This window comes from Borostomias antarcticus (assembly GCF_949987555.1).
Source record: "Borostomias antarcticus genome assembly, chromosome: 2".
Classification (NCBI taxonomy): domain Eukaryota; kingdom Metazoa; phylum Chordata; class Actinopteri; order Stomiiformes; family Stomiidae; genus Borostomias; species Borostomias antarcticus.
Window position 1 is genome coordinate 23,438,525 of NC_140235.1, and position 14,224 is coordinate 23,452,748.

The 14,224-nt window shown below is 44.7% G+C and overlaps 1 protein-coding gene across 4 annotated transcripts; it reads left to right on the top strand.

The window, feature by feature from the left end:
- Positions 1 to 7,130: 7,130 nt before the first annotated feature.
- On the top strand, positions 7,131 to 10,466 carry tubb6 (tubulin, beta 6 class V; the record flags this gene model as incomplete). 4 transcript variants are annotated; one of them, XM_084458243.1, is made up of 5 exons in its annotated part: positions 7,131 to 7,187; positions 7,673 to 7,829; positions 8,098 to 8,208; positions 9,144 to 9,388; positions 9,648 to 10,466. In XM_084458243.1, the coding sequence occupies 5 exons, from the start codon at positions 7,131 to 7,133 to the stop codon at positions 10,464 to 10,466; spliced, it is 1,389 nt and encodes a 462-aa protein (XP_084314369.1). The 4 variants fall into 4 exon arrangements, with proteins under 4 accessions (XP_084314369.1, XP_084314370.1, XP_084314371.1 ...); XM_084458244.1 differs by having other exon boundaries at positions 7,673 to 7,787; XM_084458245.1 differs by having other exon boundaries at positions 7,673 to 7,781.
- Positions 10,467 to 14,224: the final 3,758 nt, after the last annotated feature.

Sequence of the window (14,224 nt, forward strand, 5' to 3'; positions counted from 1 at the left end):
CTGCAAAGTGTGTCCTATCTGTTTTTTTGGCATGTAATTCTCTTTACTTTGAACGAATGTATTATTAGACATAATATCATAATATATAGCCTTCAACGACCTCCTGAGCTGCCTGCCTGATGGTCTCAGGGCTAAAGAGACCGCGCGTCGTTTTCCTCACCCTAACTTTACATTGTAAATAATCATGGTTTTAGGCTATTGTGTTTATGTAGGCCTATAGGTTAAGCTATTTGTGTTCATAAGGTAACGTCATTGTACATTAAAGTAGCCTAGAGGAAAAATAATTTGTCTTGACTGCATTTAAGATGTATCTTTCACATTAAAACTACATACAAAGCTGACCAATAGCATTAGAAAGATCTCTTCGAGAGCTTTCATTTCACCTGTTCATTCTGCCCAAATGTCACTCGCGCACCCTTCTGGTTCTAAGCCATCACAATGCTCTACGGGATGCGACTTTTGTCCCGCCACGGTCTCCTGTCATTTCTCCCTGGCTTGCAGGCACGACTTGCTCGCACGAAACTTGAAAGCTATGTTATCATGTAGCCAGTAGATATGCTAAGAAAATTGCATATGTTTGCAAACTAAAACAAGTGAACACAATTTTACAATAGAAAAATGCTTATGAGACCATTATTTTACTTATATGGGGCATTATATTGAACGGAGCTCGTACACGGTAATATGTGCAGGCATGTATAACCACGTATTTGCAGGTCCAGTCATTCTGGAAAAAATGGGAACGCGACTTTCGTCCCTCGCGACTTTTGACCGGCTCTCCCCTACTTACGGCAAGCCCCCAGGATCAGCTTGGCGCATTGAAGCCACCATGGGCTTTCAGGCCAAGCCCGGTATTGCACGGCATGCGGCCCAAGAACCCTTATTTCCCATGTTAGTGGATGATGATAGATAGGGCTAGAAAAGGAAAACAAAATTTTTCTGGGTATCATTCAGCATCAGAGACCAATCTTATCAATATAAACTTTTAGTTTTAGGGGTTTTGGGGTTTTTGAAGCCACCAATACCTGTATTGAGCCATTTAAACATGTGCTGTGCACGAGCCTCGGGGACGCGCTGGTCGCGCGTTCGTGAGTCCTGCGAGCTCGGGAAAGCACGTGACCATAGGAAGACCCGCCCTACTCTGCCTCTGATTGGATAGGAAGTCATGTAATGACGTCGCTAACATTTGCTATGCTTTTAGCAATGAAGCTTATGATCATGCTAATCAGAACGTATGTCTATGATGCAAATGATCATGACATGTGGTTACTTTAGGACATCGTTGGAAAAGATCTAGAGGGTAAGTGGGTCAATGTTGAATAACTTAGCTAACATTATCTAATGTTACATTTCTTTATATTAACATCAACTATATTGATAGGCTAGGGAGCTATGCTAACGGTAGCTAATGCTAACGGCTTAGGGTTAACGTTACGTTCGGAGGTCTCAGATGTATTTCAATTTTAACAATGTTGAGCATGATCAATGTGACATTGTTCATACATTGATTACAGTCTGTAATCTTGTCTGGCATTATTTAGCTATAGTGGGCTGATGCTTGCTGCTGCTACTATAGCATTTGCCACATTATACATCAAATTAATCAAGCATAGTGTTATTACCTGAAGGCATTATTACCATTGCAAGTAAGCATGCCATGTATATGCCATGCCTGGAAATCAAATTAATAGTGTAATTATTCCCCATCATAGCTCATTGTACACTGATATAATCATTCTCCTTGCCTTTGCTAATACTCATCTCTTTTATCAAACTTTGTGCTAGGAAAGAAATCTGGCTGTGATTCGTCACTAGTGCTCATCCAGGCTGTTGTCATCTCCCGCCTGGACTCCTGCAACTCCCTACTTGCTGCCATCCTGCAGCGTTGGCCATCAGACTCCTGGAGAAAGCTGCTGCTAATCCCGTGTTCAACGGCCCCATGCTCTTCCACACAACTTCCCTACTCCTATATGTATAGTCTATATGTTTTTACGTGTTTCTTTACATGTCTTTACATGTGTATTTGTCAGGGTTTGTCTGTTAGTGATTGTCGTGTCCCCACTCTTGGCCTGCACCTTGACGTGGTGAGTGGGCTTTAAACCAAGCCAGGCCTTTTATAGTTGTGTTTTGTGTTTTTCTGTTTGCTTAAGTGTCTAATATTGAAGGTACAAAACCTTTAAAAAAGAAAAAAGAAGCCCCTTCCTTCCCATAAAATTCCTGCGATTGTAACAGGTGTATTGATTCCACCACACTTGCCCACACTGGGTTCAAACCCGGGTCCTCTGACTTAGGAACGCACATGACCACCTTTCTAGAACACTGCCACCAGCTATCCCAATGAAAAGCTAGCGAATCAATTGTGCACATGGGCAGTACTAATACTGAGGACAGAGTTTAAACCAGTTCAACCAGATATTCACTGAGCCTGATGGGCACCTGCCAGCTAAAAAACCTAGTACTGTCACCCTCGACTTCTGCTGCGCCTGTATCCAGCCATAGGGGCTGATTATTTATAATGATGTTGGTGAAGTTTAAAACCTTATTTACACATAGTGTTTGCTGTTTTAAAAGATAAATGCAGTGATATGAGGCGCCACCTATTGGTGAGGACAAAATCATTTTTTGACTGACTAGATGAGATAATGAATTCCTGATGTGCATAATGATGTCACTAAATCCCACTGTGATTGCTTTTTCAGTCAGTGAACAGGAAGCAGAGCAACCCCTCTGTGTTCGATCACCTGATAGAAGAACCTCCTAGGTGAGACCACACTACAGTACGTTGCTCCAGTAAACATATGAAGACCCAGACGTATTTAAGCTGTCTTGTCTAATTTGAGCTGTCTTGTGAAGTCCCTGTTTTTCACATACTCCCCCCAACCCCCCCCCCCCACCTACAGATGTGTAGTGCTCTGATCTACAGTCCCCCAAGTACAGGCAAGACCCCAGTGGCGTGGGTGCAGACTAACGAGTGTAGGCAGGGAAACACAAAGGTGTCTATAAGGAAAGGAGCTGACTGCCTTAGCAAGTGGGTTGGTGAATCAGAACACATAATCAGCTCTGCCTTCTCTTTGACCAGGTTAGCCAATGGGGCAACTGTGGCGGTTGGGGGAGGGGGGTATAATTATTGGACAGGACACCTGACCATCATCCTCAGTGTTGACTGAGAGCTTGTGATGGCTGTTTGTTGGTCTCTCCCCAGGTCAACCTAATGAGACCCTCCTTCATCTTCTTCAACAAGATAGACCGGCTGTCCCCAGTATGCTCCAGCAGACAGGACCAGATACACAGGTGAGGCCCGTCTGTCACGGAGCCACCGCCTCGCTCCGCCTCTGGTGTAACTCGGTTCTTTAGCTTGGCTGCGTACTTGATTGATGTTGCACATGGGCGATTGGAACTAAACTAACCTTGCGTTGCATTTGTCTCTCTCTCTCTGGCTCTATCGTGTCCACTCTGCTGGCGCTGATGGATGGGTTGGACAGTCAAGGGGAGCCAGTGGTCCAGTTCCTGTTCATGCTTGGTTGTTGCCTACTCACCTTCCCATCTCCTGCATCACCTGCCACCTGTCTCCACTCTGCCCAGCTGCACCTCATCCCTCATTACTCTTAGCATTAATACCAGTCAATTTCCCTTGGTTCTCTGTAAGATCATCCAGTCATCTACCAAGTCTGCTCAGCTCTTCTGTCTGCCATATTTTGAAGTTGTTTATTGAAATTGAGTTAAAGTAGTTTGTATGGGTCAAGCATCCTCCAGTTTGTATGACTCAAGATCTGTTTACTGCCATGTATATGGTTCACACATACTAGAAATTTGACTAGGGTTAAGGCATACACTGGTGACATGTTTTTAATTGTTTTGTGATCACTGTCTTTGTGATATTTTCTGATGACCAAGCCTTTGATCTAAGCAGAGCCTTAGCACATTATGGAGGAACCATGTCCCTTTCTTTTACCGATCCCTGAGAGCAAGACCTGTGAATGTCCTGAACAGTGTGGTGGCCACATTTGTTGGGAATTTGGGTGGAAACAGTGTGGAACATCATTGCATAGTTTGACTGCCATTTCATACCAACATTAAGAGAAAGTGGAGAAGTAGGCTATACCTAGAAAATACTATAGTTGTGCAATTCGTTTGTACAGTCTAGTAGTTAAATGGTTAAAAATGGGCAAGCAATAACATTGGAGGGAAATGTATACTGACACTGATGATTGTTTCAGAAATGGTCTGAGACAAAATAATGAAATGTTATACATCAGTATTGTGAAACACTGAACATATTTTAATGACTGACAAGGAGAGAGGAAACAGTCCAAGTTAATCAATAATAACTAGGCTCACTATGAACAGTGTGTATCATTGGCTCTGTTCTGACATCGGTGCACAGTTCATTCCACCACTGTGAGGCCAGGACAGAAAAAAGCCATGGCCGTTACAATCTGCCGTAGGGGGGCTTGGAGCAACTGGGGAACCAATCACCTCAAGGCAGCAGAGCTTGACCACAGCCTGGAGGTCGGAGGGAGCTGTTCATTTGCCCTGTAGGCTCGAACCACAGTCCTAAACTGGATGGGACAGCGCAGGGAGCCAGTGCAGAGAACAGAGTAGGGAAGTTTTGTGGAAGAGCATGGGGCTGTTGAACACCAGGTCAGCAGCAGCTTTCTCCAGGAGTCTGATGGCCAACGCTGCAGGATGGCAGCAAGTAGGGAGTTGCAGGAGTCCAGGCGGGAGATGACAACAGCCTGGATGAGCACTAGCGACGAATCACAGCCAGATTTCTTTCCTAGCACAAAGTTTGATAAAAGAGATGAGTATTAGCAAAGGCAAGGAGAATGATTATATCAGTGTACAATGAGCTATGATGGGGAATAATTACACTATTAATTTGATTTCCAGGCATGGCATATACATGGCATGCTTACTTGCAATGGTAATAATGCCTTCAGGTAATAACACTATGCTTGATTAATTTGATGTATAATGTGGCAAATGCTATAGTAGCAGCAGCAAGCATCAGCCCACTATAGCTAAATAATGCCAGACAAGATTACAGACTGTAATCAATGTATGAACAATGTCACATTGATCATGCTCAACATTGTTAAAATTGAAATACATCCGAGACCTCCGAACGTAACGTTAGCATTAACTAACTAACGTTAACCCTAAGCCGTTAGCATAGCTCCCTAGCCTATCAATATAGTTGATGTTAATATAAAGAAATGTAACATTAGGTAATGTTAGCTAAGTTATTCAACATTGACCCACTTACCCTCTAGATCTTTTCCAACGATGTCCTAAAGTAACCACATGTCATGATCATTTGCATCATAGACATACGTTCTGATTAGCATGATCATAAGCTTCATTGCTAAAAGCATAGCAAATGTTAGCGACGTCATTACATGACTTCCTATCCAATCAGAGGCAGAGTAGGGCGGGTCTTCCTATGGTCACGTGCTTTCCCGAGCTCGCAGGACTCACGAACGCGCGACCAGCGCGTCCCCGAGGCTCGTGCACAGCACATGTTTAAATGGCTCAATACAGGTATTGGTGGCTTCAAAAACCCCAAAACCCCTAAAACTAAAAGTTTATATTGATAAGATTGGTCTCTGATGCTGAATGATACCCAGAAAAATTTTGTTTTCCTTTTCTAGCCCTATCTATCATCATCCACTAACATGGGAAATAAGGGTTCTTGGGCCGCATGCCTTGATTTGACTTGCAATACCGGGCTTTGGCCACTACGTCAAATGGCTTCATGCGCCGGTGAGCAACTTTCATTGAAATGAATAGGCAGCCATTTTCAATGCCGTCTCCAGTTATATTATACCTCCATGACTTACGGTAGCTATTGTTATTGTTTATGTTGCTAGGCTACCTAGTTTGCGGAAGTTTACACATGTGCTGCGACTAAATAGTTCTATGCTAAATATTTAAAAAAGCATTTCCAGATTAACTAGAATCTTATGGGGGAATGTAAACCCTTGCATCTGTAAAATAAAAGCTCAGTTTTACCAGATTTAGCACTAACACACATTGAACAATTTCCGTATGTCACTTTTTATGTCACATTTAGCGTGAAATTCGTGTAAAATAATGTAACCTTTTTAACAGTTGATGTTTTGTAGCCTAGTCATTATTTGGTAGTTAAATGTTAAATCTAAATGTTAAATCTAAATCTTAAATCGAAATGTTAAATCTAAATGTTAAATATAAATGTTAAATATAAATGCTAAATATAAATGCTAAATATAGGCTAAATGTTAAATGTTAATGTTAAATCTAAATCTAAATGTTAAATCTAAATGTTAAATATGAATGCTAAATCTAAATGTTACATCTTAATCTATATTTAAATGCTAAATCTAAATGTTAAATCTAAATGTTAAATGTACGCTTTACATTCGGCGAGCTAATATGCAAATTCCTGCGCCCGCCTCCGTAGGACGCGGTTTGCGCTGCGCTCACCGCTGGGTTCAGCGAAGAAGCCGCGGAGGACCACGGAGTAAAGTCTGCCTATTTTGCGCTGTCCTCTGCGAATCGACTAAACTCCGTTGTCCTCCGCGGCTTCTTCGCTGAACCCAGCGCAAACCGCGTCCTATAACCACTCCATCGTATATGATCATAAGTAACCTTAAAACAGGGCTAAACATGATTTCCCCCTTTACTACTCCTTTAAGGGCGAGGTATGAACTTATTAGGCAAGAGCAAGGTGTGAACTGATACAAATAGCTTATAGCTTATGTAGCCTACTGTTGTGTTCCTCTTCAGAGGTCTGTATAGAGAGACTGGGTGGTTTGGGGTAGTCCTAGATAAAGGGCTCTGTAACAATGAATGGATAAAAATTCAGACAACTGCTGGATTGAAAATCACAAATGCCTCCCTATTTGTGAAAACCGAGACTTTGTACTAGGAAGGATGACTCCCATCTCTATCCGTGCATAACGGCCTTCTCTCCACATACTGCACGTGCACAGCTGACCGGCAGGCGCGTCATCCTCGGGAATGTCCAGGGCGCGGCCGCGACCCGCGCGCTCAGCAGAGAGGAGAGATGTCGCGCTCGTGATGATTCAGTGACTGTGATCCAGACCGGGGCACACGCACACTGCACGAGACCCTCAAACAGAGACAGCATGAGAGAAATAGTTCACATACAGGCTGGACAATGCGGCAACCAGATTGGGACCAAGGCAAGTAAAAGCTGTTATCGAAGTTAATAATTGTTGGGACGTTCCTGTTTTAGCCCGTTGGAAGTTTTGCGCACAGGTCCAGTCATATCCTTCATTGTAAACTTTGTCTACTTCATTGTATATACATCACATCTTGGGTGCTATATATAACATGGGTGTTATATAAAATTCTGTGTAAATTAATAGTGGTACTATACTATAGCCTACTAGGACAAGGAATCAATCATTCGCCTGATTCCTTTTCTGTCGGTGAACCGGGACTATAATAAACTTCATAACGGCACTTTCAGGGAGTGGCTATGAACCCCACACCCTCACGCCTTGTGCGCTCCTTTCAAACTGATATGCTCGATGACCGCAACGAGAATGATATACCATAAAGTTGTTTTAAACTTTATATAGTATATTTATTTATCTCAGTCATTTTAACTCAAGGGTTTTAAAGTGTAGGCTCGTCTATTTTCTTTCTTTCATCCCGGGGACAGTTTTGGGAGGTGATCAGCGACGAGCACGGCATTGACCCCGCAGGAAACTATGTTGGTGACTCAACCCTTCAGCTGGACAGGATTAATGTCTATTACAACGAGGCCTCCTGTAAGTGTGTGTGTGTGTGTGTGTGTGTGTGTGTCTGCCTGTCTGTCTGTCTGTGAGTGAGAAGAAAGAGAGGGGGTAGCATAGCCTATATGTGTATGTGGGTGGACATGTGAGAGGCATAAGACGATAGGTGATAGTGATCACCAGTAAATCATCATTCTAATAAACTGTGTCATAAGCCTACACCCTCTCCCACCATTCATGTCTGAATCTTGAGGTTTAAAAAAAGCACAGAATTTGGTCAGGAACTCATAAACAGCATCTTTACTGCATCCTGTATGTTTGTGTTTATCTGGGTGTTGATGTCTTTGTGCAGCACATAAATATGTCCCCCGGTCAATCCTGGTGGACCTGGAACCGGGAACCATGGACAGTGTCCGCTCTGGTGCCTTCGGACAACTCTTCAGACCCGACAACTTCATCTTTGGTAAGCAGACTATGCTAACGGCTAACCTACTGTTACTGTAAGCCCTCATACCGGTGTACAGTAGGAGCTTACTATAGCTTATCACCTACTCAATTTAACATCAGTCCTAATGTCACCCGATCTGCTACTGTTTGTCTGCTTACTCCAATCAGTTAGTCCAATCTCAATCAATTGGAGGTCATCAAAGAAGTCAGATCAGGTCAAATGTCTGATTTACATTTAAGAGTCAGTAGAGTACAGTAGAGTACAGTAGACTGTGGTGGATGAATGTGACTACAGTATGTAGAATGAGCGAATGTGTGAGTGTGAATGTGGTACACTCAACGCTATGTTAGTTGGCCTTCACAGACCACAGATGATCACATAGATAAGTGTGCACAGAGTCTGTGTTCATGGTAATATGGTGAGAAGTTACTTTTTTATGACTCACTGTGTATAGATATTCTCCAGGAGAGCAGAGGTGGTGGTGATTGGTGGGGGGGGGGGCTGTGGAAAACTGTTTGACAAAGTTCCAGATCCACTTACTTTCTTACCTACTCTACAGTAACTCCTCACATTTACTTGCATTTGGGATTGATAGTAGTTTACACATACACACACACACACACACACCAGTTGTGACCCATTCATCAGTGGGCCTGAGAGATATATGTGGTTAGCTAGAGTGTGTTGAGGGTGCTTGCATGTGTGTGTGCGCGTGCGTGTGTGTGTGCGTTTGAGTGTGCGTGCCTGTGTGCATGTGCTTGTGTGTGTGTGTGTGCGCGCGCGTGCATTTGTGGATGTATGTGTGTGCGTGTGACCGTTCGCATGCTTGTGTGTCAGAGTGTGTGTGTGTGTGTGTGTGTGTTGCGAGAGCCACCAACAGATGGGGTGGCACGGCATTAGGGGGCAGCCGTATAACATTACACTGGCGGTGTTGTTGCTGCTGTTCTCAGGCCAGACAGGTGCAGGTAACAACTGGGCCAAGGGCCACTACACGGAGGGGGCGGAGCTGGTGGACTCAGTCCTGGACGTGGTCAGGAAGGAATGCGAACACTGCGACTGCCTCCAGGGCTTCCAGCTCACACACTCGCTGGGCGGGGGCACCGGCTCAGGCATGGGCACCCTGCTGATCAGCAAGATCCGCGAGGAGTACCCCGACCGCATCATGAACACCTTCAGCGTCATGCCCTCGCCCAAGGTAACTCGCACGACCCCCACCACCCGCACGCTGGTTGAATGGATGGATGAAATTATCAGATAATAAAGATCCCTTACTCTCTTTCTCTCTCTCTCTCTCTCTCTCTCTCTCTCTCACTCTCCTTCTATTATTCATTGTCGTTCTCTCTGTCCGTCTCCCTCTCTCTCTCTCTCTCCTCTCTTCCTCCCTCTATCCGTATCTCTCTATCTCGCTCCTTCCATCTCCCCCCTCCCTCCCTGTTCCTCGCCTCCCTCCCCAGGTGTCGGACACAGTGGTAGAGCCCTACAATGCCACCCTCTCCGTCCACCAGCTGGTGGAGAACACGGACGAGACCTACTGCATCGACAACGAGGCCCTCTACGACATCTGCTTCCGCACGCTGAAGCTGACCACGCCCACCTACGGCGACCTCAACCATCTGGTGTCGGCCACCATGAGCGGCGTCACCACCTCGCTGAGGTTCCCTGGCCAGCTCAACGCCGACCTCCGCAAGCTGGCCGTCAACATGGTTCCCTTCCCTCGCCTGCACTTCTTCATGCCGGGCTTCGCCCCGCTCACCGCCCGGGGGAGCCAGCAGTACCGCGCCCTCACCGTGCCCGAGCTCACCCAGCAGATGTTCGACGCCCGGAACATGATGGCGGCGTGCGACCCCCGCCACGGCCGCTACCTGACAGTCGCCACGGTGTTCCGTGGCCCCATGTCCATGAAGGAGGTGGACGAGCAAATGCTGGCGGTGCAGAACAAGAACAGCAGCTACTTCGTGGAGTGGATCCCCAACAACGTCAAGGTGGCGGTCTGCGACATCGCCCCCAGGGGCCTCAAAATGGCCTCCACCTTCATCGGCAACAGCACGGCCATCCAGGAGCTGTTCAAGCGCATCTCGGAGCAGTTCTCTGCCATGTTCCGCCGCAAGGCCTTCCTGCACTGGTTCACGGGAGAGGGCATGGATGAGATGGAGTTCACCGAGGCCGAGAGCAACATGAACGACCTGGTGTCTGAGTACCAGCAGTACCAGGAAGCCACGGCCAATGACGGGGACGAGGCCTTCGATGACGAGGAAGAGGAGGTTAACGAGTAAGGAGAACGTCGCTAGGACGTCGTTAAGATGTTAAATAGAACTAATCATTTCTTGCTTGTAAGTCTTGCTAGAACGTTCTTGCTCTGCCAACATTGCTTGAATGTCGGCAGAGCATCATGCGACAATGTTGCTAGAATGTTTATTCGAGTGAATGTTTTCTTGAAATCAGAGATTTCTTTTTGTACGTGTTTTGACTGATGACTATGTTTTTGAAAACTGTGACTTCTCTATGTTGAGAGGGTCTTGGAGGAGAGAGAGAATGACACCAGGAGTGGTTGAAATAAAACCTTTTTCCCAGGCCTTCAGATGAATGTGTTGTTTGTGATGTTTCTGTCCACTGTTGTTCTGTAGTGTGTATAGTCCAAAACCTATTTTGTCCTTTCATACGTTGTCTTTCTTGTATTGCCTGGTATGTTTTATCCCCAGAAAAGTTCACTTAAAGGTTATTTGGTTGCTTTTGTTGAATAACCTTTTTTTAAATGATCTGGTTCATGGTAGAACCTGGTTTAAACTTGTACCTGGGATGGTGTTTTTTTCAGAAGGACATCTCACAGGGACAACTAACGAAACCTTAATGTTCTAGAGAGCACTTTTTTGTTGATGTTGTAGGAATGATCATGTAAGACCACAGAAATGTTCAGACTTCACACTAGAACTGCTCAGTTGATCTGTCTCTGAGTGCATTCCATGCTAAGATCATAGACAGCAGAGCACAGGACACCATCAATGAGCCGACTAATCACTCTCTCTCTCCCGCCATTGTTAGAACTTGATTTCCCAGCAGTTCTATTTGCAGCCCACTGAAAAGGGAGAGAGAGAGACAGAAAAAAAGGACAGTCACTGACAAAGCCAAGTGCTTTGTTCACGCCCAGGGCCGGCTTACAGTATTCCTGATCTATAGCAGAAGCACTATGTTAGCGGGGCAACGCCCCTCACCCTGCCCCCTTAACCCTCCTACCCCTTCACTCCCACTAACCCACCCATCTCAACCACTCCTATTAATCACAGCAGCTGCTGAGCCAGGCGTTCTGTTCTTAGAGCTGTGGGGATCTAACAATAGAGACCTGGCCTGGTCTAGCCCGGCAGTCCAGTCTGGGAATGACTGGGTACGCTCTATTCATAGCCTGTATGTGAGGCCTCAGACATTACACACACTGTAGCAACACACTCAGTTTACATGTGAGCAACAGGATGTGTGTGTGTGTGTGTGTTAGGGCTGCACGATTATGACAAAAGATAATAATTGCGATTATTTGCTTCAAAATGGTAATTGCGATTAATAATTGCGATTAATATTTAATATATAATATTAATATATAATAACCAAAATGCTCTCAAATCACAGACGTTGATCCCTTTCTTGCTACTAACTCACTGACCTCGTTTTTGCTCATTTTTTCACTACTCACGGCTGCGGGTAGTCTTGTGACACTTGTCTTGACCTGCTATCTGTCTTCTCAGTGAAAATGCTGCGCACAGCGCACTCAGCGGGAACGCATGTGATTGGTCAGACAGCATAAGCACCTGTGATTCGTCCATGTAGTCCTAGCACACTCAATTCAAAGCAAAATTATTAATCACATTAATTGCGGCCTTTTGCGATTAGTTAATTGCGGAGGTCATAATCGCGATTTCGATTAATTCACGATTAATTGTGCAGCCCTAGTGTGTGTGTGTGTGTATGTGTGCTCACGCAAGCGAGTGTGCATATGGAAAGATATTTTGCACTGTATGTCTGCATGTGTGTGTGTGTGTGTGTGTGTGTGTACAAGCAGGTGTGTGTGTGTAGCCTAGGGCTTGGTGTGGCATGCACAGCTGGTGTCACAGACACTCAGAGGCAGGGTAGTCAGCTGGGGAGGAAGTGGACCCGAATGTCTGAGTCATGGTTCTCAGAATACCAGTACAGTATGTGCGTGCGTGTGTTCTTACTACATGTCTGTGCTCTTTTTCTCTGTTAATGTGTTTGTGTACATTGAGAGAGAGAGTTTGTGTGTTCGTGTGCCCGCACACGTGAAAATAGCAATATCTTAATGCCTTTTACTGATCTGTTTCTGTTATAACTGACAGGGAATGGAACCTGGATCGACAGCCTGAAGTTGCCATCATCAGTGAAGACAGTGTTAGCCCCCTGAACTAAAGCCTAGCGTCTACCCACCCTCCCTGGATATGTTGTAGTGCAGCACACATTTGGCAAGCTGCCAGAGAGGCTATAATATTGATGAAATGTTTCTTTAAGTGTCTGAAAGTTAGCTGACGTTGTTGTAAAAGAGAATGTCGTCTCATCTGCTTATAATATATAAAGTCAAAAAGTTTTAGTGCTATACTGTGTCCAAACTAAGATTGCCGCTACAACGTTTATACACTAACAGTTGTGTTGAAGTGTGGCGCCCTCCTGAGGACAGCAGCTGGTAAATAAAGAGGAACGTAGACTGACTTCTCTCTTTAGCCTTCAGCCCAACCTCTACACACATCCAGAGTGTAGATTCATATAACATTGTTAGCAAGCTGATGTTTTCTAAATAAAATATAGACTTGGGCCATGATGGCAGAGCTTATTATGACAGCTTGTGTTGTTGTAGGCCTACGTATAACCACTAGGTGTCCCTGCAACACATGTTTGTTGATATGAGAATTGTCTGGACTGGGAGATGGATTGAGCAATCAAAATAAATAACCGTCCGATTTATGAATTTGAGATAATAGGCTACCAATACACACTACTTATTTTCCCGCAATTTTCACAGTTGAGGGTATCAAAGGGACAGTTATGTGAAATACAAAAACACTGTCGCATGCTTGCTGAGAAAGATAATGTTCAGGCTAATTGATCTCCATAGGCTATACGCACTTAATGTCAAATTGCCTCCTCACAATGTTCCTATTGCCAATCAAACACTTTTAGCCAATGACATTTCCCCCAAATTATATGTAAATGTTCAGTTTCAAGGTTAGGGAAAGGTAATGATTGGCGCACCCAATTTAAAATATTTGCTCATGCAGCGATTCGCGATTAAAGTGTAGCATGCGTCAGATCAATGAGACAAACTGAAGTAGCCTACACCGGACTGTTTAATTGGCAATTAAAATGAATCAAAATTCCCCAGTAAATGTTTAAATATTCAGATCGCCTGGCAAGGCTGGCAGCCAGGGCTCGATCTGTTCCATACAGGTCATTAAGAATTCTGGGCACTATAGACTACTCAGACAATCAGACAGGAGGGGTGAGAGGGAGAGGGAGAGAGAGAGAAAGAGAGAGAGAGATTAAACTTAGAAAGTGCAAACATCTAGTCTATATAGCCTGTTATTTCTGAAGCGCCTCACTTATAATCACCTGCATCAAACTACAGACTTATTCACAACCGCCAAATTTTATCTAACTTTTTTTTGTTGCACCATTTAAAAATAGGGCAATAACCAACAATTCTGGAGAAGCTGGGAGGGTTTATGAGCTTACTGAATAATTCAGAGACGATAGACAGAGAGAGAGAGAGAGAGAGAGAGAGAGAGAGAGATAGAGAGAGGAGGGAAAGAAAGTCAGAGGAACAGATAAGATAGAAAGGGTTAGAGAGAGAGAGAGTGAGGGAGAAAGAGTGAGAGAAAGTGTGTGAGAGAGGGAGAGGAAGAGAGAGATAAACCGATAAGGGGGAGGGAGAGTGATGGAGAGAGAGAGAGAAAAAAAGAGTGTGTGAGAGAGAGGGAGTAAGAGATACAGAGAGAGGGAGAGACATTTGGCAGTGCTTTCTCGGCACTGAGGGGAC